Raw genomic sequence first — 18,862 nt, 5'->3', positions numbered from 1 at the left:
CCATCTCTGTTCTCTTGTTCTTCCACACCAAACTCATCCAAGCATGCCTTTATGGACCTTGCTTTCTGCACTGGGAACAGAAAGGAGCCTTTGCTAAAGACACAGTTAGTAAAGTCGCACAGCAGCTTTTGCAGCCGCACAACATGAGCTGTTAGCTGGCCCAATTCTAGGACGTGTTGTGATGTTTGAACAGCTGAGATGTTAACTTGGCAAGTCCAACCCTTCATTTGCACTGACACCCTGCAGGCGTCTTTGTTTTTATTTATTTAGTTATTTTGATCTTCGACGACTCTCCCGTTACTCTTGCGCTGCTCACAGGCATTTGCATACAGAGTGGAGAAATACTCTGTGTTGCTGTATTGACGACAGTGCATTTGCACTTTCCAATTTGTTGGCTATATACAAAGCGATTTCATTGACGGGTGGAGTCACTATTTAAAAGTCGGCTCTTCAACTTGCGGACCGCGGTCCGAATTTGGAGGAGACTGCAACATTGATAGTTTGGCTTCTTTTGAGGACATGAAGGATGCAGACAAGTGCAAGAATAATAATTTGAACAGAGTGGGCTTAGGATGGTAGAAAAACATTTATTGCTTTTGTGTGAGGATTTTTAAGTAGCGTTCACACTGCGCGAGTTGTTTTTTTACGCGCTGCACTGATGTTCACGTTGGTCTGACGCCTCATGTTTCAAATGATTTCACGTTTTTGACGTACTGCCAACAGCATTTTGCTAGCCACGACGTCTGCTTGCCAGTGGCCCACCTGCACTGTGTTTGTTTACGGCGTACCAAGTGGCTAGCGTGAGGCAGTGGCACTTCTTGCCCCCTTACTCAATATGTAACATGTGGGAACTTGTGGGTACACTCCAGAACCATACTGAAAATAACACAAATGCAAGGCCTTTGCGACGATTTGCGAAAAACTGTGTAATTCAACCCCCCAAAATGTTTATAATTGCCTATATTGATGGTTTACAATGTAAATATACCAAAAACTATGATCTTAGTTCGATATTTGTAAAATACAGTTTCGAGTTCATCTTACTGATCTTAAATTACCCTTGAAAATTACATGAGTTTGAAAAAAAAAAATGCACCTTAAGCGCACGTGTACATGCAGATGACTCTGCGTAACTTCCACCAACAACCCAGGCTAAACTTAGCTCCTTCCCGATGTACAAAACCTGACACTCCGTGGAGATGTATCACTTCAACATACGTCCTTGACACCAATTACTGCACTACTTTCCTATTGAGACAGGGCTTCGAAGGCATCTCGTTGCACGACGTGGATTTGTGATTCGTGAATTGCGAACCGCAAACATGCCGCGGATTACTGTAGTGTTAATCCCGCAAAATCTATTTACTGTATGATGTTGGAAACACACATGCCCGTGCACAAACCAATAAAGTTTGGATAGGAGAAAGAAGTGATTCGCAGCAGACAAACGGCATGCGAGGGCGGCGTGGACAAATCAAAACGCCTGATAAGCTTATGAAGAGGCTTTCTTGTGTCTCGCAGCTATTATGCATTCTTTTGGCTGCGCGGCAGAGGAGGGTCGCGCTCTAATTAAACTCACCTCTAAATATCCTTGCTGACACCTCCGGAATACTCAAAAGCCTTCAAAACGGGAGCCGAGACAGGAATTTGTTATGCATGCACGCGAGCGATACTAATAAATTCCCTGTTTAGACCTCAGCCAAGATTAGCGTCGGCGGTAGCGCATGGTTCTCTCATGGGCCGCTAAGTCGCAGAGGTCACCGCTTGCATGAAAGTTCCGCCGCGATTGAAGCCCCCCCCTCAAAGGTAGCGAGCGGCAGCCGACAAAGCCAGGCAGCGGCGTAGCGAAACAACTGATCGTCGCCTCAAACATCTGCGAGGAAGAGAGGAAGCGGGATGATCAAACACAAGAAACTTCCTTGCTCTGCCACAATTTGCCAACGAATCAGCAACATGACCGCGTTCGTATCTCAAATCAACCTTCCTCATAGACATGAATGGACATGTGGTTGATCCGTTCCAGCTGCCCAGAAAATAGTTTTTTTTTTTTTTAACGTCTTTTTAATAAGAAAAATAGCATTGTGTTGTATTGTACTGTTTCAAAACATGACACAACACAATACAACTAATGACATAATTGCTTAACTGCCACATTTTTGTCAATTCACTTTCACGAAACTTAATCTTCCTCACTATTATTTTTTAGCCTTTTTAGCCACATTTTCCTCACTTTTCATCTGCAATAACGTTTTCCATGATTTGAAGCGTTAATTCGATTGCCAATCATCTGCTTCTTCTTCTTAGCACTCACTTTCTTAGGACATCTCCTCTCCAATAAATGAATATTTGCTCGCTGCGAGGACTAAATCTGTAAATAAATGTGATTCTGCTTTCCTTCCCGCTCGGTAAATCCCGTGCATTTTGACACCATTAAAAGCCGCCATAAAACCTTCTGCGTGACACCAATCGTTATGCCCCGTGAAAAATGACATTGGCGCCACCTCTACGCTGACGCACCTGCCAGCAAGAAGAAGAAATTGAAGAAGGGGAGGAATAAAGATAGAAAGTAACATAAATGATTAAACGAGTAATTATCAGCTCCAATATGGAGGGCAGGGCTTGGCCAAACGCAAACTGCACATTTGAGCATCTCGTGTGGGGCATCTTTCAACATGAATGGGGCTCTCGTGGTGCATTCGAGACTGCTCGGAAAGTCAGAAATAGTGCACTCAGAGCTTAATAGGTTTTCTCCGGGTAGCCTGGCTTCTTCCCACATTCCAAAAACATGTTTGGTAGCCTTTCTCAATTTCTTAAATACATTTTTCAACAACATACAACGCTAACACAGAACAGGTTGTGTTTAAATGGCGATATTTCGTACATTCCCCCCAAATATCAATAAATTACACAGATACTCTTGCTGAATAAATGTTTGATAAAACAAATGTTCTGTCAATAATCCACCTCTTATACCAAAACATGCAAAAGAGTCCGTTATTCACAAGCACACTGCACGGTGTGGTCGTATGCTCGCTCAAAATTCAGTTAATTTATGAACAGGCCTGCCATGGCATTGTGAAATAAACATGTAAACGAAACACATGGCTGCGCTTAAGAAGAGTTGCAGGCGGCGAGTGTGGGATTCTGGGAAATGCAGCGCTACACAAAAGCAGCGCTGAAAAAGAGAGTTTCGCTTGCCAGTGGGAAAGGGGCTCATAACCTTTGGCTTGGTTAAAAAAGAAAAAAAAAAAGAAAATGGTTGAAAGAACAAGTACAATATGTCTTTGGACCCAAGGGCATCATCAAAACCAACACGGTTCTTGCTTTGCCATGAAGAGAAGCACGTTTGCGTGATAGTCAGCATTGGGAAAGCTTCGTTTTCATGTTGGTAAACACGTTCCCCGTCACTGTGAGCGCAGATGATGATTCATCAACGTGCCAAATGAACAATTCGGTCGGTCTGACAACTAAAGCAGGAAAGCACAAGTCTAGCGTGACGGTCCAGATAATCATGCTGAGCTTTGGCTGATGCGCCTGAAAACGAGCATCTGTCACAACAAATGGATTTCCCCCCCCCACAAGTATGGTGGGTGGGAATTTGTGATCGTTGCTATCTCAGAAGAATAAATAAGCATGCTAATCACTTTATTTTTACTCTCGGGCGAAAAAGGGGAGAAGTGCTTCCTTATTAATGGCAAATTGTGATGCTATCTCCAAATACAAAAAAAACCAAATGAATTATGAAGGAAATAACCTTCACAGGCACTTGCGTACAAGCAATTCAGAAGTAAAATTGAAGCATAACTCATCAAACCTTGATAACGTGCTCCGCTCGCATTAGAGGAAGCAGGCAATAAAGCTTGGAAACGTAGCATCGGCCATCTATAGAGGATAGCCGCTTCCTATTGGCTCATTTGGGCAACGTACGAGCCCTGGAACGGGCCCCAAAATGCCTGTTTCACATCAAACCTTCCTGTTCAATTTCTGGCACGGGTCTTTAAAGTATTTCGGGTGTCCTGCCTGTTATGATAGATATGTCCGCATCTGCCAATTGACCTGCCCATTTGGGCAAATGTGCTGCTTTAGAACCAAAATGCTGGACATCCTGTTCAATTATGTGTCCTTAAGACTTTTTCAGGCGTCCGGTTATGTTAGACATATTGGACATGTCGACCCAATTTCACAAATGTCGGTATAATTAGTGTCAGAGGGGGAAAACAAAAACAAACCAAAAATCATCCCCATGTCCTCGTTCATGTGTTTAAAGTTGGGTGAACTTTCTTCGTAGGAATATGTCACAGTACAAATCTTGGAATTTGCAATTTGGAAAACGGGTGCTTCAAATCAAAATGGCTGAACTCCTGTCTCCTTTGGGGCGTTGAGTCCTTGAGACTTTTCCATGCGTCCTCTTATGACAGACGTCTACTGAACTCAATGTTGACTTGTGAAACTAAGGTTTTTTTTTTTCCTCTAACTTTCCAGGGGGCGCTACTGTGTGAGTGATGGGGGGGGGGGGGGGGGGACCCCCTAAATTACATACACGCTCATCAGAATACGCCAACTTGCCAAAATTGCTGCGTTTTCAGGCTTATTGAGGCCCTCAAAAAGGAGATTCGTTTTTGTCAGAAGGTTTCTAACCAAACAGAGGTCACCATTGTAATGCTGAAATCATCATTATATATCATGAAAGAAAGCAACGCGTATTGGGGAAAATGGATCAAGGGGTTCTACGGGGGATGATACAGCACACTGAAAATGTACCACGCCCAGTATATTGCCGCTTCAATCATTCGGAGCCGGGAAGAATATGAAATAAATAATTGATCGCCGTCCTGATTGTTATGCAGGGGTCGTCTCGAGCGGGAGGCGGGGAAACACAATGGACGGATCCGCACTTAATCATCGGCCTACAACATCATCACTCACACTTACGCTCACGCCGAAGGGCGACGGATGTGACTCGCATGCGCAGCGGACGGATCGGCCAAGGCTGTGCCATGTGTCACCTTGGTCGGACTTTCTGTCAAGATTCACAAGAAAGACACAAACTTTGCAGCGACAATGTGGGCGTACGGCATGTCGCAGCATGTGGTTCACTGCCCAAGATTATTCACGTTGTACGTGTTGCTCTCTCGCTCTCCTGTATTTTTTTATTTTATTTCTTTTTTTGCAAGGAATAAAGTCGTTACGAGAAAACATTTGCCCGCAAGACATTATCATCGCGAGTCAAGGCACGATGTCTACTTTGTCAAACTCTGTCTTAAGTCTTGGTGTAGCAGCATGTGGCTCATTTTGCAAGGTCATTCTGAACGCCGCGTTGGAAGTAATTCAACAACTGAATGCTTGTCATGAGGTCATGTTTGACAGCAGCCGCTATGTTGGTCAGAAGACCTTGCAAACTGCATCCCGTGCATCTGCTCGCTACAATCTCTCCTCTTCCTTGCTCATTTCTTGCGATTTCGGCTCATGTTGAGTTTGGCTTCGGTGTTGATGTTAAACTAAGAGTACGCCTGCAAGACATTATCATTTTGTACCAATTATTTACAAAAACAAAAAAAAGAAAGTCATATTTGTCAACCATTGGCAGTAATTTGGTACGCTCATTTTACAAATCCCAAGCGGTGGTTAGATGTTTATTGAAGTTTTAACCTCCAAACATATTTGGTCCATTACTTCCTGAGTCAACAGAACCGCTTGTCACAACTAAATGAATGTTGGTCAATAAAACAAATGATCCCTATGATACGAGTCCAGATGACGGGAATCAACACGCTTTATGGACCAGAGAGTTTTAGCGCAATAATGCCACAAAGCGAGTGGGCATCATTTCTTTCCCCATTCACTTCAATTGGAGCCAAACTAGTCGGACACGTGACGACGCACGTTGACACACCAGAGACGCGTAGCATTCATTTCCACTTGAACGTGCTGTATCGCGATTGCTAATTAGGCCGTTTGCCCGCACTAAAGACATCATTTGGAGATGAAGTTACGGCGGCCCATCTGGCTAATGGCCTGCTCGGGTCTCATCTCCCATTAAAAGATCTGTCACACAGGACAAAGAAATATATCCTCGCTCCTATTATTGTCCTAATCCAATTATTCAACATCAGTTGACAATCCGTGGCCCAAAGCTCCTGACGATTCCGACATAATTGAATGTGCCATCCGACAGAATGTTTCGCCCACCATTGTCGACTGGAAATGAATGAATGTTTCATTTACTATAATTGGCTCAAAACAAGACCGTAAAATGTATTAAAAAAAAAAAAAAAAACACACTATGACCATGCTGAATGAATACTGAATCATATGAACGTCGATAAATGTTGAAATCACGTTTCAGCAATGCCACAAAACTACACCGGACCCTGAGGTTGGACAATTGGCTCACCACACTAAAAACCTGAACCATAAAAACTAAACGTAGCAGGACCACGATTTTAATAATGAGTTTAATAAAAGACTACAGTGGAACCTGAGGTCGTACAATATGCTCTGGGTGCTTTAAATACAAGCATATAAATATAGCGTGATGATGCTGACTGGATCTTTAGTCAAATGAACTTCTAGAATGGTGAAATCGTAATCATGCCAAAAAATAAAAAATAAAAAAATACTACCCTGAAAAGGAAAGTCCATCGGTGGTACATGATTAAAATGTGTTAAAAATATATTATTTGATTTTTCTCTTTTTCAGAAAAGAGGAGGAAAGTTTACCACATTTTAATCATGTGCAACAAAATGTAAGTTTTTTTTTTTTTTTTTTTTTTTTTTTTCTCCAGTGTACAGTGTAACCAGAGTACACAAAATCTGATCCCAAATTTGGGGGCAAATGCACTTCTAAAAGCACACAAAACTTCATAGGCCCAACGTTGCATAAAACGATTAATTCATCATAAAGGTAAATATACAGTAGATTTAATGAGACCACCGATTTGATGACACAGAGTAAGCCAATCAACATCGTAGAGAAACCGCAGTATAGTTTCGAGACATTTGGCCTTTGGAATAATGTCTTGGACGGGAGGTTTCAGAGCAGAATTACAAACGAAAATGTCTATCCATCAGTGACAAAATGATTTCTATATAAATAATAACATGTCACAACCTGAGCGGGAGCCCTAGAGCAAAAAAACCAAAAGCTGCATTTGTTAACTTTCGACAATGTCAAAAACCGCCCTGCAAACCTCTTTCAGTCATCATGAATGAAAATGTACACACGCCAGTCCAGCATCTACCCGGCGCCATTAGAGTTCCTCGTTTCCCAGCCAACAAATGACGAAAAAAGTCCAGCAAATATTGAGACATGAATGCAAACATTTGTGTCTGTTTCACGAGCAAACAATCATCGCCGCGCACTTTTGTTGGTCGCTTTGCTGCCGCGCGGTCTTGCGCAATCTGCCGATGGCGTCTCGTAGTCGTCGGTGTGAAGGACGTATTTGTTTTCCTCCCCGCCTGATTCCAGCGTGTTTAATGAACTCACATTTGAATGCTCTAATGTGACTGCCCTGCTGCCATGTTGCATTCAAACTTTTTGCTGAATAGCGAGGTCAAAAATGTATTTTGTCAAAGTCACATTCAAGCACTTTAGGCATCGTTTAGGATGTTTAGTTCTCCAGGGCAATGGAAAAATGGCAATAAATACAAAAAATATATATAAATCAATACGTTTCAAAAAGTAAAATGGACAAATGAAAAAAAGAATGAAACAAAAATATGAATATTCTATAAATAAAATCAAAAAATGATCATTGAGAATATTTAAATCATTTAAAAGACCAAAACACATCGCAAAAAGATATCTAACATTTTTTTTTTCTTAGTTTTTCATTCTTATATGTCAAATTTTAAGCACGTTGAAAACACAACATGACAATATAATACGTGACAAATGACCACGACGCATAAATGCCTGGTCACAATTGGACACAATGCCAAGTCTGGATTTAGAGAAGCTGCAATTCGTAATCAAGTCATCGCGGTCACATGCGAAAGTGGATCTCGTGTTTCTGGCGAGCACGATAAAAACCTCAAAGCTTCATCACAGCGTGGAGTAGAAAACCGCACCAGAGGAGATATCTCACTCTGACGCAGGCTTCTCGATACCAGCAGCATCATCGCTTAAACGCTTGAAAGGTAAAAACGACTCCGGCGGGAAGCTTTCCTCCGGCTGAACGCGACTCTGACGGGGTCGTGAACTCCTTCGCTTTATTTACTTTGTGATAAGAAATTAATTACATGTTTGTACTCAAGATTTGCCGGAAAATGTCACGGAGCTAATTAGAGATAATTACAAGAGGAGCTGCTTCCAGAAAGTCGACATTTTCCATGTGTCATAAATTACATTTGGGATGAAACTGTAATGCCGTGGTTCTCAACCGTTGTCACCCCCGGAACACGCATTTTCCTACTATCGTGACCAACCTTTACAGAAGTGAAGAACAATAAAAGTACGGCATTCAACGAGGGTTCCTTCTTGTGCCATGTGACCACGTATTCTTACGCCGCTACGCAAACTAGTTCATTGCGCGCCATTCGTAACCTCGAAACAAATTCATGTCGGTACCACCTCTTCGCGACCCACCCGTTATGGGTCCGCAACCCACTTTTTGGTCCCGACCCACCAGTTGAGAATCACTGTTATAATGTATCTGAATATTGAGCATCTATTGTATGGTACTGTATTCTGTTGATATATGACTAAGTCATGTATAGTTGCCTATAAATTATCTTCATAAAAATCTTCAGAATAGTTCTGGTTTTTTTAACCACCACTTTCACTTCAAATGTATGGGAAAATAACATTAACATTACCTTACCGCTGTGACCTTGGTGCTCAAAGTGCTGCCAAAGTGGTTGTAAAAGCACGTCGAGGCCATAAAAACGTCTGAAAAACGCTCGCCTCTTAACACCTCCATCACCCTGACGCATCACCCCAAAGTCATCATCATCATCATCATCATCATCATGTGGTCACTGTTGTTTCATCAGAGAAAAGATACCACAACGAAATAAGAAGAAGAAGAAGAAGTTAGGGCTGGGATTTAAAAAAAAATAATTAGTAAAAAAAGGAAATAATAATCGAATAACTAGACGAGACGGAGTGTTGTGCCACTGATAAACTCTGTCAAAAACAGCAGAGGAGCGTCTGTAAGTGATTTTTAAGACACAAATTAGCTGTTCAATCTACTCACAGTATAACATCATGTACGCGTGAGCTCAATGGTAGTTCGTGGTTTTTTTTTGGTTTTTTTACCCAAAAAGCTAATTGCTCGAGCATTAATACTAATCGGGAATGCTAACCGGCTGATTTTGTTGTCTCAAATTCTGTCTCGAGTTTATACCATAGACTCAGCACAGACACGTGCAGTTTACGGAACGAAATCCAGCCCTCAGAAATGAGAATAATGGGCAAACGAGACAAACGTCTAAAACTGATGAGGATGAGAAACCCCGTCGGCTTTAGTTAACACAGGGCGAACACGGGTCAACCTGACAGTACGCAATAGGGTGTATCATTAATGTTAAATGTACGTGTGCGGTGTACATGTGAATAACTGGCTCAATTGCATATTTGGGGGCAAGAGATGGATTAGTGAATGAGTCGTTTCCCCAAAACGCTGTCCAGCCGGCCTCCTCGCCGAGTTTCGCCAAGCGCGGCGCTGGATTTGCGCTTGTCATGAAAACAGAGCCCATTGTATGCACTGTGTTTGATGGATGCAAGGCAAACACACACACACACACACACACATTACACATAGGAGCCTGCAGCTCAATGGTTTTAGATGCTGTGAGACCTTAAAACAAATTGAGGTGATGTCCCCTAACAGGCAAATAGTGCACACTTTTGTTGTCCTTGTTTATTTTACCGCGATTCAGCAGTCGTCTTTGTACAGTAATCGATGTTGATGAACGAGCGGCGAGGCTCTCTTTTATTCCGACAGAAAGTTTCCATTATCTCTCACAATGTATTCACTCTGTCAAAGTGACAGCGGGTTGAGGCGAGCCGCACAGTCCGCCGCCCTCGCCGAGCCCCGGAGCCGCCGTCGTCCTCTTCTGCTCGCACCCGCGACACCGCCAAGAACAATTATAGAAATAAAAGCCGGGATAGGCAGGAAAAGGCTGCTGAAGTAACACGAAGCTGCAAAATCTATAAACGCTCCGGTGTCATCCATCAAAGTTGGACAAAAAAAAAAAAAAAACCTTTATATCGGTGTAATGGTACAGCAAAAACTCACAGACTTATACGTAGCCTGGTCTTAAAGTCACAATTCAGTTCGCACTGGATTTAGTAAGAGGAAGAAAAAAAATGTCTTTGTGAGCAGAAGCGCATTTTTATGACATTTGAAATGAAGCATCTTCGGGCTACAGTGAAATTATCCCTCACATTACATTTACACATTTTTCTGGCAGTCAAAGCACTCGCGTTTTTCTGTCCGCTCATTTTGAACGGGAGCAGGAAGCTCACCGGGAATGAATTTGCCCATCGCTGGTGAGACCAGAAGTACGTCGTTTAGACAGTCCCCTTCATCGCGCTGTTCACATTTTGACATCACGAGACCGAGACGACACTTTGCGAGAGGGTTTGTGGCACAGACTGGAAGAGTAACAGAAAGGAAATAGAAAAAACGCCTGCAGCAAGTTGTGCAGAAAGCCCTGAAAGATTCAACAATTAAATTCAAGTTCAAATTAGGATCATCCTGAAATTTCACCTAAAAGTCACATATCCAAAACTTTTTGCAAGGAGTGAATATATCCTCGGTAGAAATGTATACAGTTGAAAGGTAAAAATCAAGCGTTACACGATCAGGATTTCTGAGGCCGAGTTTAAAAAAAAAAAAAAATGATAACCGATCACAAGATGGAGCAATACAGCTATTTAAATGACTTTTTCATTTACTGTATGCACTTGTGTACTGTATACTGAGTATCTGCAACATTACAACATGACAGAAATAATGGGTGCTAACCAGAGGTGGGTAGGGTAGCCAGATATTGTACTCAAGTAAGAGTACTGTTACTTTAGATTACTATGACTCAAGTAAAAGTAAAAAGCAGTCATCCAAATATTTACTTGAGTAACAGTAAGAAAGTGCTCAATGAAAAAACTACTCAAGTAAAGAGTAACTTGTGAGTAACTTCTGATTATTATTATTATTTTTTTTTTTTTTTTTAAATCAGAGCATGAACATCAAATAAAATAAATAAAATAATAATATATGGGAGTGGACACCATTTCGATGTTTTTAACTGCCCAAAAACCAACAACACATACATTGGGCCCTACAGAAACATTATTTGCTTTATTCGTTATTATAATGACTTCATGAAGAAGCTGTTGGCTGACCAGACCTATTGATTGTGTGTGCGCGTGCGCGTGCGTGTGTGACACCATAGCGATAGTGCTAATGTTGCCATAGCCACCGCCAAAACAACAAGACAAACATCTGCAACTTACCGCAAGGTGTTTTCTCGAGGTCGAGGTGGGCTGAAATATCCAAGTTTGGGCAGTCACAATTTAAGAGCTGCATGATAAAGCTCTTGTTTTTTCGGAGTCCGGAAAGTAAACACAAAATGAGTCATTTTGATTGGCTCGCGAAGGCTACGTAGGCGGTCATGTGACTGCCTTGTGTCGTCTGATTGGTGAATTGGAGTCAAATGACATTGGTGATCCCATTTGATTGGCGCAACGGGCACCTTACGCGGAAGTCGAAGATGGAGTCTAATAATAAACGCGCACAAGCAAGAATGAATAAATAAAAGTAGCGAACGGCATGTCGATCATTGTAACGGAGTAAAATGATCGATCCTTCTTCACATAAATACTCAAGTAAAAGTAAAAAAGTACGGAAGTACAATTTATGGAAAATGTGACTTGAGTAAAGGTAACCGAGTAAATGTGTTACATCCCACCTCAGGTGCAAACTTACTGTAATTCAATTATTGTTATTAAATTACTTCACACACACCAAAACGTTAGCGCATGATTCGACAGAACGCTGGCATGTTTACGTACAACCGTTAGTGCTAGCACTAGCTTGCTAGGCTTCATAACGTTTTGTTGCCTGCTTGCGAGCCGTATCGTATTAAAAGTACGGGAACGTACCTCGAGCGAGCCTTAAACGAACGTCCTCCCCGAGCACCTGTGACCATCACCGCACGTTTTTCCCATTTTGTTCGTACAACACACACGGCGTGATCCGTTGTTGTTGTCGTCGCCACGGTAACGAGCCTATCCGGTCGCATTTGAGTTGACAAGATAGAGCCCAGTGATCGTAAAAGACGGGATGCGGTGGTATCGGAATACAAGATTTTACTGCAGGAGTCTGACATAGTGCAACCGTGAAAGACCAAATTTGTCTTGTAGTCTGACTATGTTTTACGTGTTGTCTGTCCCACACCGCCGACATGTTTTTTTGATTGGCGGTCAGATATTTACAGTACTGCGTCAAAAGACACGTGACAAAGCTAAAAATGAAACGCGCTTTTGACGTTTGATTAATGACGTAATTGATCGGATCAGCGAATTATGACATGAAAGACGATCAGCCGATCAGCATAAAATGCTAATTATCGGCCAATACCGATTCAGCCGATCATATCGGCGTATAGTCTCGTAAAAAGCTTCGATCTCAATTCAGCTTCACTTGTATGATGGATGTTAGCTTTAACACTCCCAAATCTTTCCAAAACATCATTCCTTTACTTTAAACGTGCAGAAATAATGAATAAAGAGCCCACACTCTCCTGTTTTTTTTTTTTCTTTTTTCGTTATCTTCCACCAGCTCTGAAAATTCAGATGCACCTTGGCTGGATTCTGCAGCAACCAAGCTGTTGTCAATCACAGAATGTGTATTGAAATCTTTCCTCTTGGATGCTTTTTATGGAGCTCAGGTGCAGCGTTGCAAGCCCAGCAGCATCCTCGACACTCTATGGGGACCGCATGCGTGTCCTCAACACAAGCAGTTTTCTTTGCACTCCTTCTGGTTCAAGTTATTAAATATGACAGCAGCGTGGCCCGTACCGTTTATTTTGACAAACAAAAATCTAATTTCGGACACTTTTTCTTTTCAAAGTCTCGCATGAAATAATGGCCGATAAACCACACCTCTCAAACGATGCTAGACGATAGGTGAATCGGAGAAATCGGCGTGTTCCGACGGCGTCGTACGAAACACGAAGACACCGCCGATCACCAAACATAATCGCAGTTCACAAATTCACCGAGTTGATGATCCGATAGTCATATGTCTGCAAAAACCGTTGCGATGTGGCTGAAGCTTTAATGAGCTTTTTCTCCCGGAATCGTCGTCTATTCCCGGAAAGCCTGCGAGTGTCGCCGCGGCGCAGCCAGATGGTGGCGGCGCGGCGACAACAAACACGATGGAGAGATGCCATGAGGAAGGCGTCAAAACGCATATTTAATGTTGAATTCAAAACGAAACAAAATTTGGTAGCTACCACATGAAAGCTTTACGAGGACAAACACATAAAAAGAAGAAAACTTTGCTTCAAGTTGACCTCCTTCAGAGAAGACTGCAATAAGTCTCAAGAAAAAGATAAATAATAATTCATGATATGAATAAATCGAAATATGATCATGTGAAAAAAATGTATCAATTCATGCAAATTTACACAATGTAAAATCATAAAAATCTAATGAAATGATTACAAATAATACTAAATACTAAAAAATAATAAACCATGAGTTGATCAATTAATATATACAAATATATGACTCATTTATATTTATGTAAAGAAAAAGAAAAAAAATAACATTGAAATTATAGAATTATAGAAAAACAATGGAATAATATGAAAATAATATGGAAATTGACAATATGAAAAATAATATAATAATATAATGTGGAAAAACTGACTCATGAAAATGTATATAATAATATAAAATACAATTAATACTGTAAAAACATAAAAAACAAGATTTTTCATTTTGAATACTTTAGTAATAATTTAATAATAAAGTTATTTTTAATCAAAATGAAGTACAACATACACTATACGAAATAGTTTTACAATATTAGCTAATTAATTATCAATCATATAAGCATAAAAAGTTATGGTAATGTATATGATACGTATTATTTAATAAGTTTAACTAATAAACTACTGAATATGTATACATAATATAGAATAATATAATAAATACAAGTTAAAATTATTTTGAATTAAAATAAAACAATGAAGACAAACATTAATACAAATATTAAATATGAAGATTTAATTAATAGAATTTACATAAAACATTCTGACAATGTATATAACAATATATAGTATTTGGATTGTATAATAATAATAATAATAGTTAAATCATAAACTTAATAGAATTAAAATACAAGTTGGAAACATACAAATATATACAATATATATTGTAAAATGTAAGACAATTCGTCAAATATAAAATAGAAGGTATCGAACATTGATACCATAAGTACATGACAAAAGTTGAAGCTATGGCGCACATAGACACGATGCAGCGCCAAATCCCATTGAAGCTAAAACCCCAAATAAGTACATAACGCACGAAGGCTTTACGAGCACAGAGAAAAGAGAGAGAAGCATCCTTTGCTTCATTCTGACCTCCTGCAGGGAAGCCGGCGCTGCAATAAAAGTCTCATAAAAGTTGAAATAAGACCAAGAGGTGCCCTGACATTTGAGATTATAGCGCGGCCTCTGTCTCGGTTTCAACATTTGTCATTTGAAGCGGCGTAAACGCTTCTTATTAACATTTCCATCTGTAGATGAGCACATTTAAATGCGCTTCATTCATCCCCTCACCAAAGAGCGCTATCCTCTGAATGCAAACGCCGAGGGTTCGGGCGTTAAGCGGCGCCTTCGCCGCACCTCTGCCGCAGCCGCCTCCGCCTCCGCCTCGCACCTGCGCAGGATCAGGGACCCTCGGCATGCAAATAAACAGTCTCCTTTTCAGCCGAGCGTCAATTAGAGCTGAGAGGCGCAGACGATCCGTCGCGCAATCAGCACTCGGATGTGAGCAAGAGGTGCGTACCAGCTCAGCTATTTCACACGCTTTCATCAGGGAAAGTCCAGAGAGACCAATTTCCGTCTCCTTCCAATATTGATGCTACCTGAAATTAGACTGATGGCTGCCTCGCCTTTTTTTTTTTTTTTTTTTCCCCGCCCGTCTGTGTCGCCAGCTCGCCAGGAAGCAAACAAACACTGGAGCTCTTCGCATTCGCCCATTGGAACCACTTTCCTGACTTTCCGGATTATTTCTCCTTTCTGTTCTGTCTATTTCTATCAGGCGAGGTGGCGGTTATGATGACTAGCTGGCAATTGGAGTGACGGCCTTAATTAAAGTGCATATAAAAAGTCGACACACCCCTGTTCAAATGCCAGGTTTTTGCGATACAGAAAAATTAGACAAACCATTTCAAAACCTTTTCTACACTTAATTAATTTGACCTATAACCTGTACAACTCCCCCCAAAAAAAAAAACAAGACAATCTTTTTGAGAGGGGTAGTAAAAATAAACAACGGAAATAATGTGGTTGCCAAAGTATGCACACCCCTCTTGTCACATTCAAACTCACTTTAAATGGGACTGAGCACACATTGTAACATTTTTTTTTTGCTTTCTAGCAGAAGCCTGAACGTTTTGCAGCGACTGCTATTTGGAACTACCTCATAAAAATTCAACGTTGGATTAATTGGACCGTAACAATGCTTTGGGACTGTTTGTCTTTAAGTGGAACCTGAGCAAGGTGAAAGGAATTATAAACAGTTCCAAATAGCAGTCAGTGTTAGCACGAAACCTTCAGGCTTCTGATAGAAGGCAAACCCAAAAATGTCAGGAAAAGCCTACTAGAGCATCTGAAAATCCTTTTTGGGTTAATATGAGGCACTTTAAATCGTGGCAGGTGTGACTCCCATTTAACACGAGTTTGAGTGTGATCGGTTACTTCAAAACACAGCCACATCTCGGTGATAAGAGGGTGTGCGCACTTGCGCAACCACATTATTTCAGTTGTTTATTTGTACATCCCCGCTCAAAGAGATTTAAAAACCGTCACAATAACGGTCGTAAAGGTTTAAAATGGCATTTCTTGGTCATACTTTTTTTTTTTTTTTTTTTTCATATCACACAAACCTGTCATTTGACCAGGGATGCGTAGACCTTTTAAACCCACTTTTATACATCATCTAATCAAATAAATACGTCATATTACATTCTTTCTGGTTTGCGGTGTACCCGTATCATAAATAGCAGTGTAAAGGCTTAATTTAGCTACCTCATTTTGACCCGCTTGCATAAATAAGCAACTTTTACACTTTTACTGTCGGCCCTCTAATCGCACTGGTGGTGTAGCGCTACAAGCTGCTGCCTTTAACGAAGACGGCGCAGGCTCGATTCCCTGTCCCAGGAGGGCATCGGGCGTAAAAACGAGAGACCCCCGGACGAGCTGAACCGAAAGCCGCAAAATCTTTCAGTCCTCTAATTTAAAATGACTACGTTCATTAGCCTCCAACTCACAGAGACGCTTAACCGATCTCCTGTCGAGCGTAAACAAAGTATAATAACGCAGGCTGCGGCCCAAAACTCCAAATAATCAGCCAATTAAAGGTGCGGCGCCACGAAAGAGGGAGCTGGGCGTGCGGCGTGCGCACGGTGTCAAGGTCAAACACATTTAAATGCAAATAAGCGGCTCGGGCGAGGCAGACGTGCGCTTTAACGGCCACATACAAATGAAACCATCTGCCTCCGTGTAACCGGAGTCGTATTGTGCAGTAAATGAGCCGCCAATGGCCTCAGAAGAGCTTACAGTGCAAATGAAACCTGCACCGTGCACTTGTTGTATTAGCTGCACCGATGTTGAAAAATGAAAAAAATGGGACTCGGATTGTGCGTGGGAAGACAATGCTGCCCAGTGTAGTGTTCAACGTACGTGAACAAAGACTATTGGAAAGCAGTGATAATATTGTATGCCTATATTGTTCTTTAGCGGGCTCGGAGAGCAAAGGAATACATAAAGGGGATACGTAATCAGGACACAAAAAGAATAGAACTGCACAGTTCCAGGTGAATGTATTCCAAATGGGGATTATTTTTAGGTTTTAAAAACTTTGTTATTAACTCAAATGAGTTGTTATAAAATGAAATAAACTAGAAATACAATTATGGGTGTTCAGGGTTACAGCATTCCGGGCGTCTGCTCTTTCACGTTCCTCTTTCTTGCTACGAAGAAAGTACAAAGAGAACTTTAAGCGCCCCCGAATGTTTATTAGAGTAAAACAGAACATATTTCTCCAACATCTCTAAATATTTTGAACTCCTGTTCCCACACCTTCACCACGATAAGCGACGTGGGTCGAAAATAAAGTTGAATTGTGCATGGAGAACTTCAAACCATCAATTTGAATGCTTCTAAAAACAAACCTGAGCTGTCATTTTGTCAGCTATAATTTGAATTAAAGGGAAAAAAAAAAAAAAAAAAACATTTCACTGACTGCGGCGTCGCTATGACAGCCAATCACACAGAAAATAATTATCTGAGCATATTTGTCGCCACCGAGAATGTGCCGAGACATTCGGAATAAACATTATTTGTCAAAACACTTGTTTGCTAATAAGATTCCAGGAAGCAGAGCCACGGTGACAAGTGATGCAATAAAATACATTTGAAAAAAAACACGTCTGCCCCATTTGACCAAAACACTTGGCAAACCTTTGGCGTGTCTTGTTAGTCATGAGCGGTTGAAATTGAACGAAAAGAATGAAATAGGCGTCGGAAATAATTTGAGAAATGTGAATATCGGGGCCGCAATGACGGACGCGCGACAGGCACCGTGATGAAAATGTCCCTCACCGAGGAAGGCGGCAGTAGCATTAGCATGCATGCTAGCTCAAATGCAAGTACACGGATGGGTGAATTCGATTTGTTTCTGCATGTTCGAAGATAATGGCTAAAAAAGTGCAAAGACCGAAAACTACGTCGCACTCAATTCTGGAAATATAGCATTAAACCGAGTTCTTGATTTGTATTTGTGGGCGTGGCTAAAACTTAGCCGCGCGACTGACACACTTTGGAGTTGCCCCAACGCAGTTAGCTAGCTAGCTGTGCCTCGACCCCGAAAAGGCATCATTATTTACAGAGCCGCTCGGTGTCGTTACTGAAATTCCCAAACCAGGAGGTGACGCCGCGGACGAGCAGAACAAAGACGCGGTCAAAAAGTCGTAATCCTACAAGAATAAAGTTGGATTTTACCAAGATAAAGTTGTAGTATTTTGATATTAAAGTTGAAGTTTAACAAGGGGAGGAAGTCATATTGTGAGTCAATGTTCATTTAAAAATGTCAACTTTATTCTTGTAATGAAATCAAATGTGTTAATGATCCAGAAGCTAAGATAGAGCAAATGAATTGGGTTAACGTGTGTTTTATTGTGTCCCATATTTTGGGGGATCCCAGTTCGAGAGCCACTGCATTCAAGAATTCAATTCAAAGCGCCGTGAAGTGTGAAGCGTCACAATTCCGTCGAAAAAAAAAAAAAGTGACGTCGGCAGCCGTGGAAGAATGTTATCTTCTGTTTTTTTGAAGCGCCGAGCATGACGGCAGCCTTCCAAAAGTAAGATACTACTGCAAGTATCTGCTCGTCACAGCCTCAGAGCGCTTCCAAATGCTTCCACCCCAGCAGGCAAGTGCACTGCAATTCATATACAAATCTTTTTTTCCCCCCACTTCGCTGGTATCGCGCAAGTATCTCGTTCATGCTTCTCCTTTTTCAATGTGTCCCCCCCCCCCCCCCCAAAAAAAAAGCCAAAGAAAAAGCAAAATGTGACTTAACTGACCAGATCAGATCACGTCTGGTTTTTTGTTTACTTG

The 18,862-nt window shown here is 41.3% G+C and overlaps 1 protein-coding gene across 6 annotated transcripts in view; it reads right to left on the bottom strand.

Moving 5' to 3' along the window:
• The window catches only part of cadm2b (cell adhesion molecule 2b), a 128,832-nt gene that overhangs the window by 70,275 nt on the left and 39,695 nt on the right, over positions 1 to 18,862 (bottom strand). The window contains exon 1 of one of the 6 annotated variants that reach the window (XM_061781012.1): positions 11,462 to 11,549. The exons of the other annotated variants lie outside the window; for them this stretch is intronic. Within the exon in view, the coding sequence (XP_061636996.1) occupies positions 11,462 to 11,534 (73 nt within the window). The 5' untranslated portion in view covers positions 11,535 to 11,549. Of the gene's footprint in view, positions 1 to 11,461; positions 11,550 to 18,862 lie in introns of those variants that run through there. 6 annotated transcript variants of the gene reach the window in all.

The sequence above is a fragment of the Phyllopteryx taeniolatus genome, chromosome 8 (genome assembly GCF_024500385.1).
Source record: "Phyllopteryx taeniolatus isolate TA_2022b chromosome 8, UOR_Ptae_1.2, whole genome shotgun sequence".
Taxonomy (NCBI): domain Eukaryota; kingdom Metazoa; phylum Chordata; class Actinopteri; order Syngnathiformes; family Syngnathidae; genus Phyllopteryx; species Phyllopteryx taeniolatus.
Note: the sequence above shows the minus strand (reverse complement) of the source record. Positions and strands in the feature narration are given on the sequence as shown.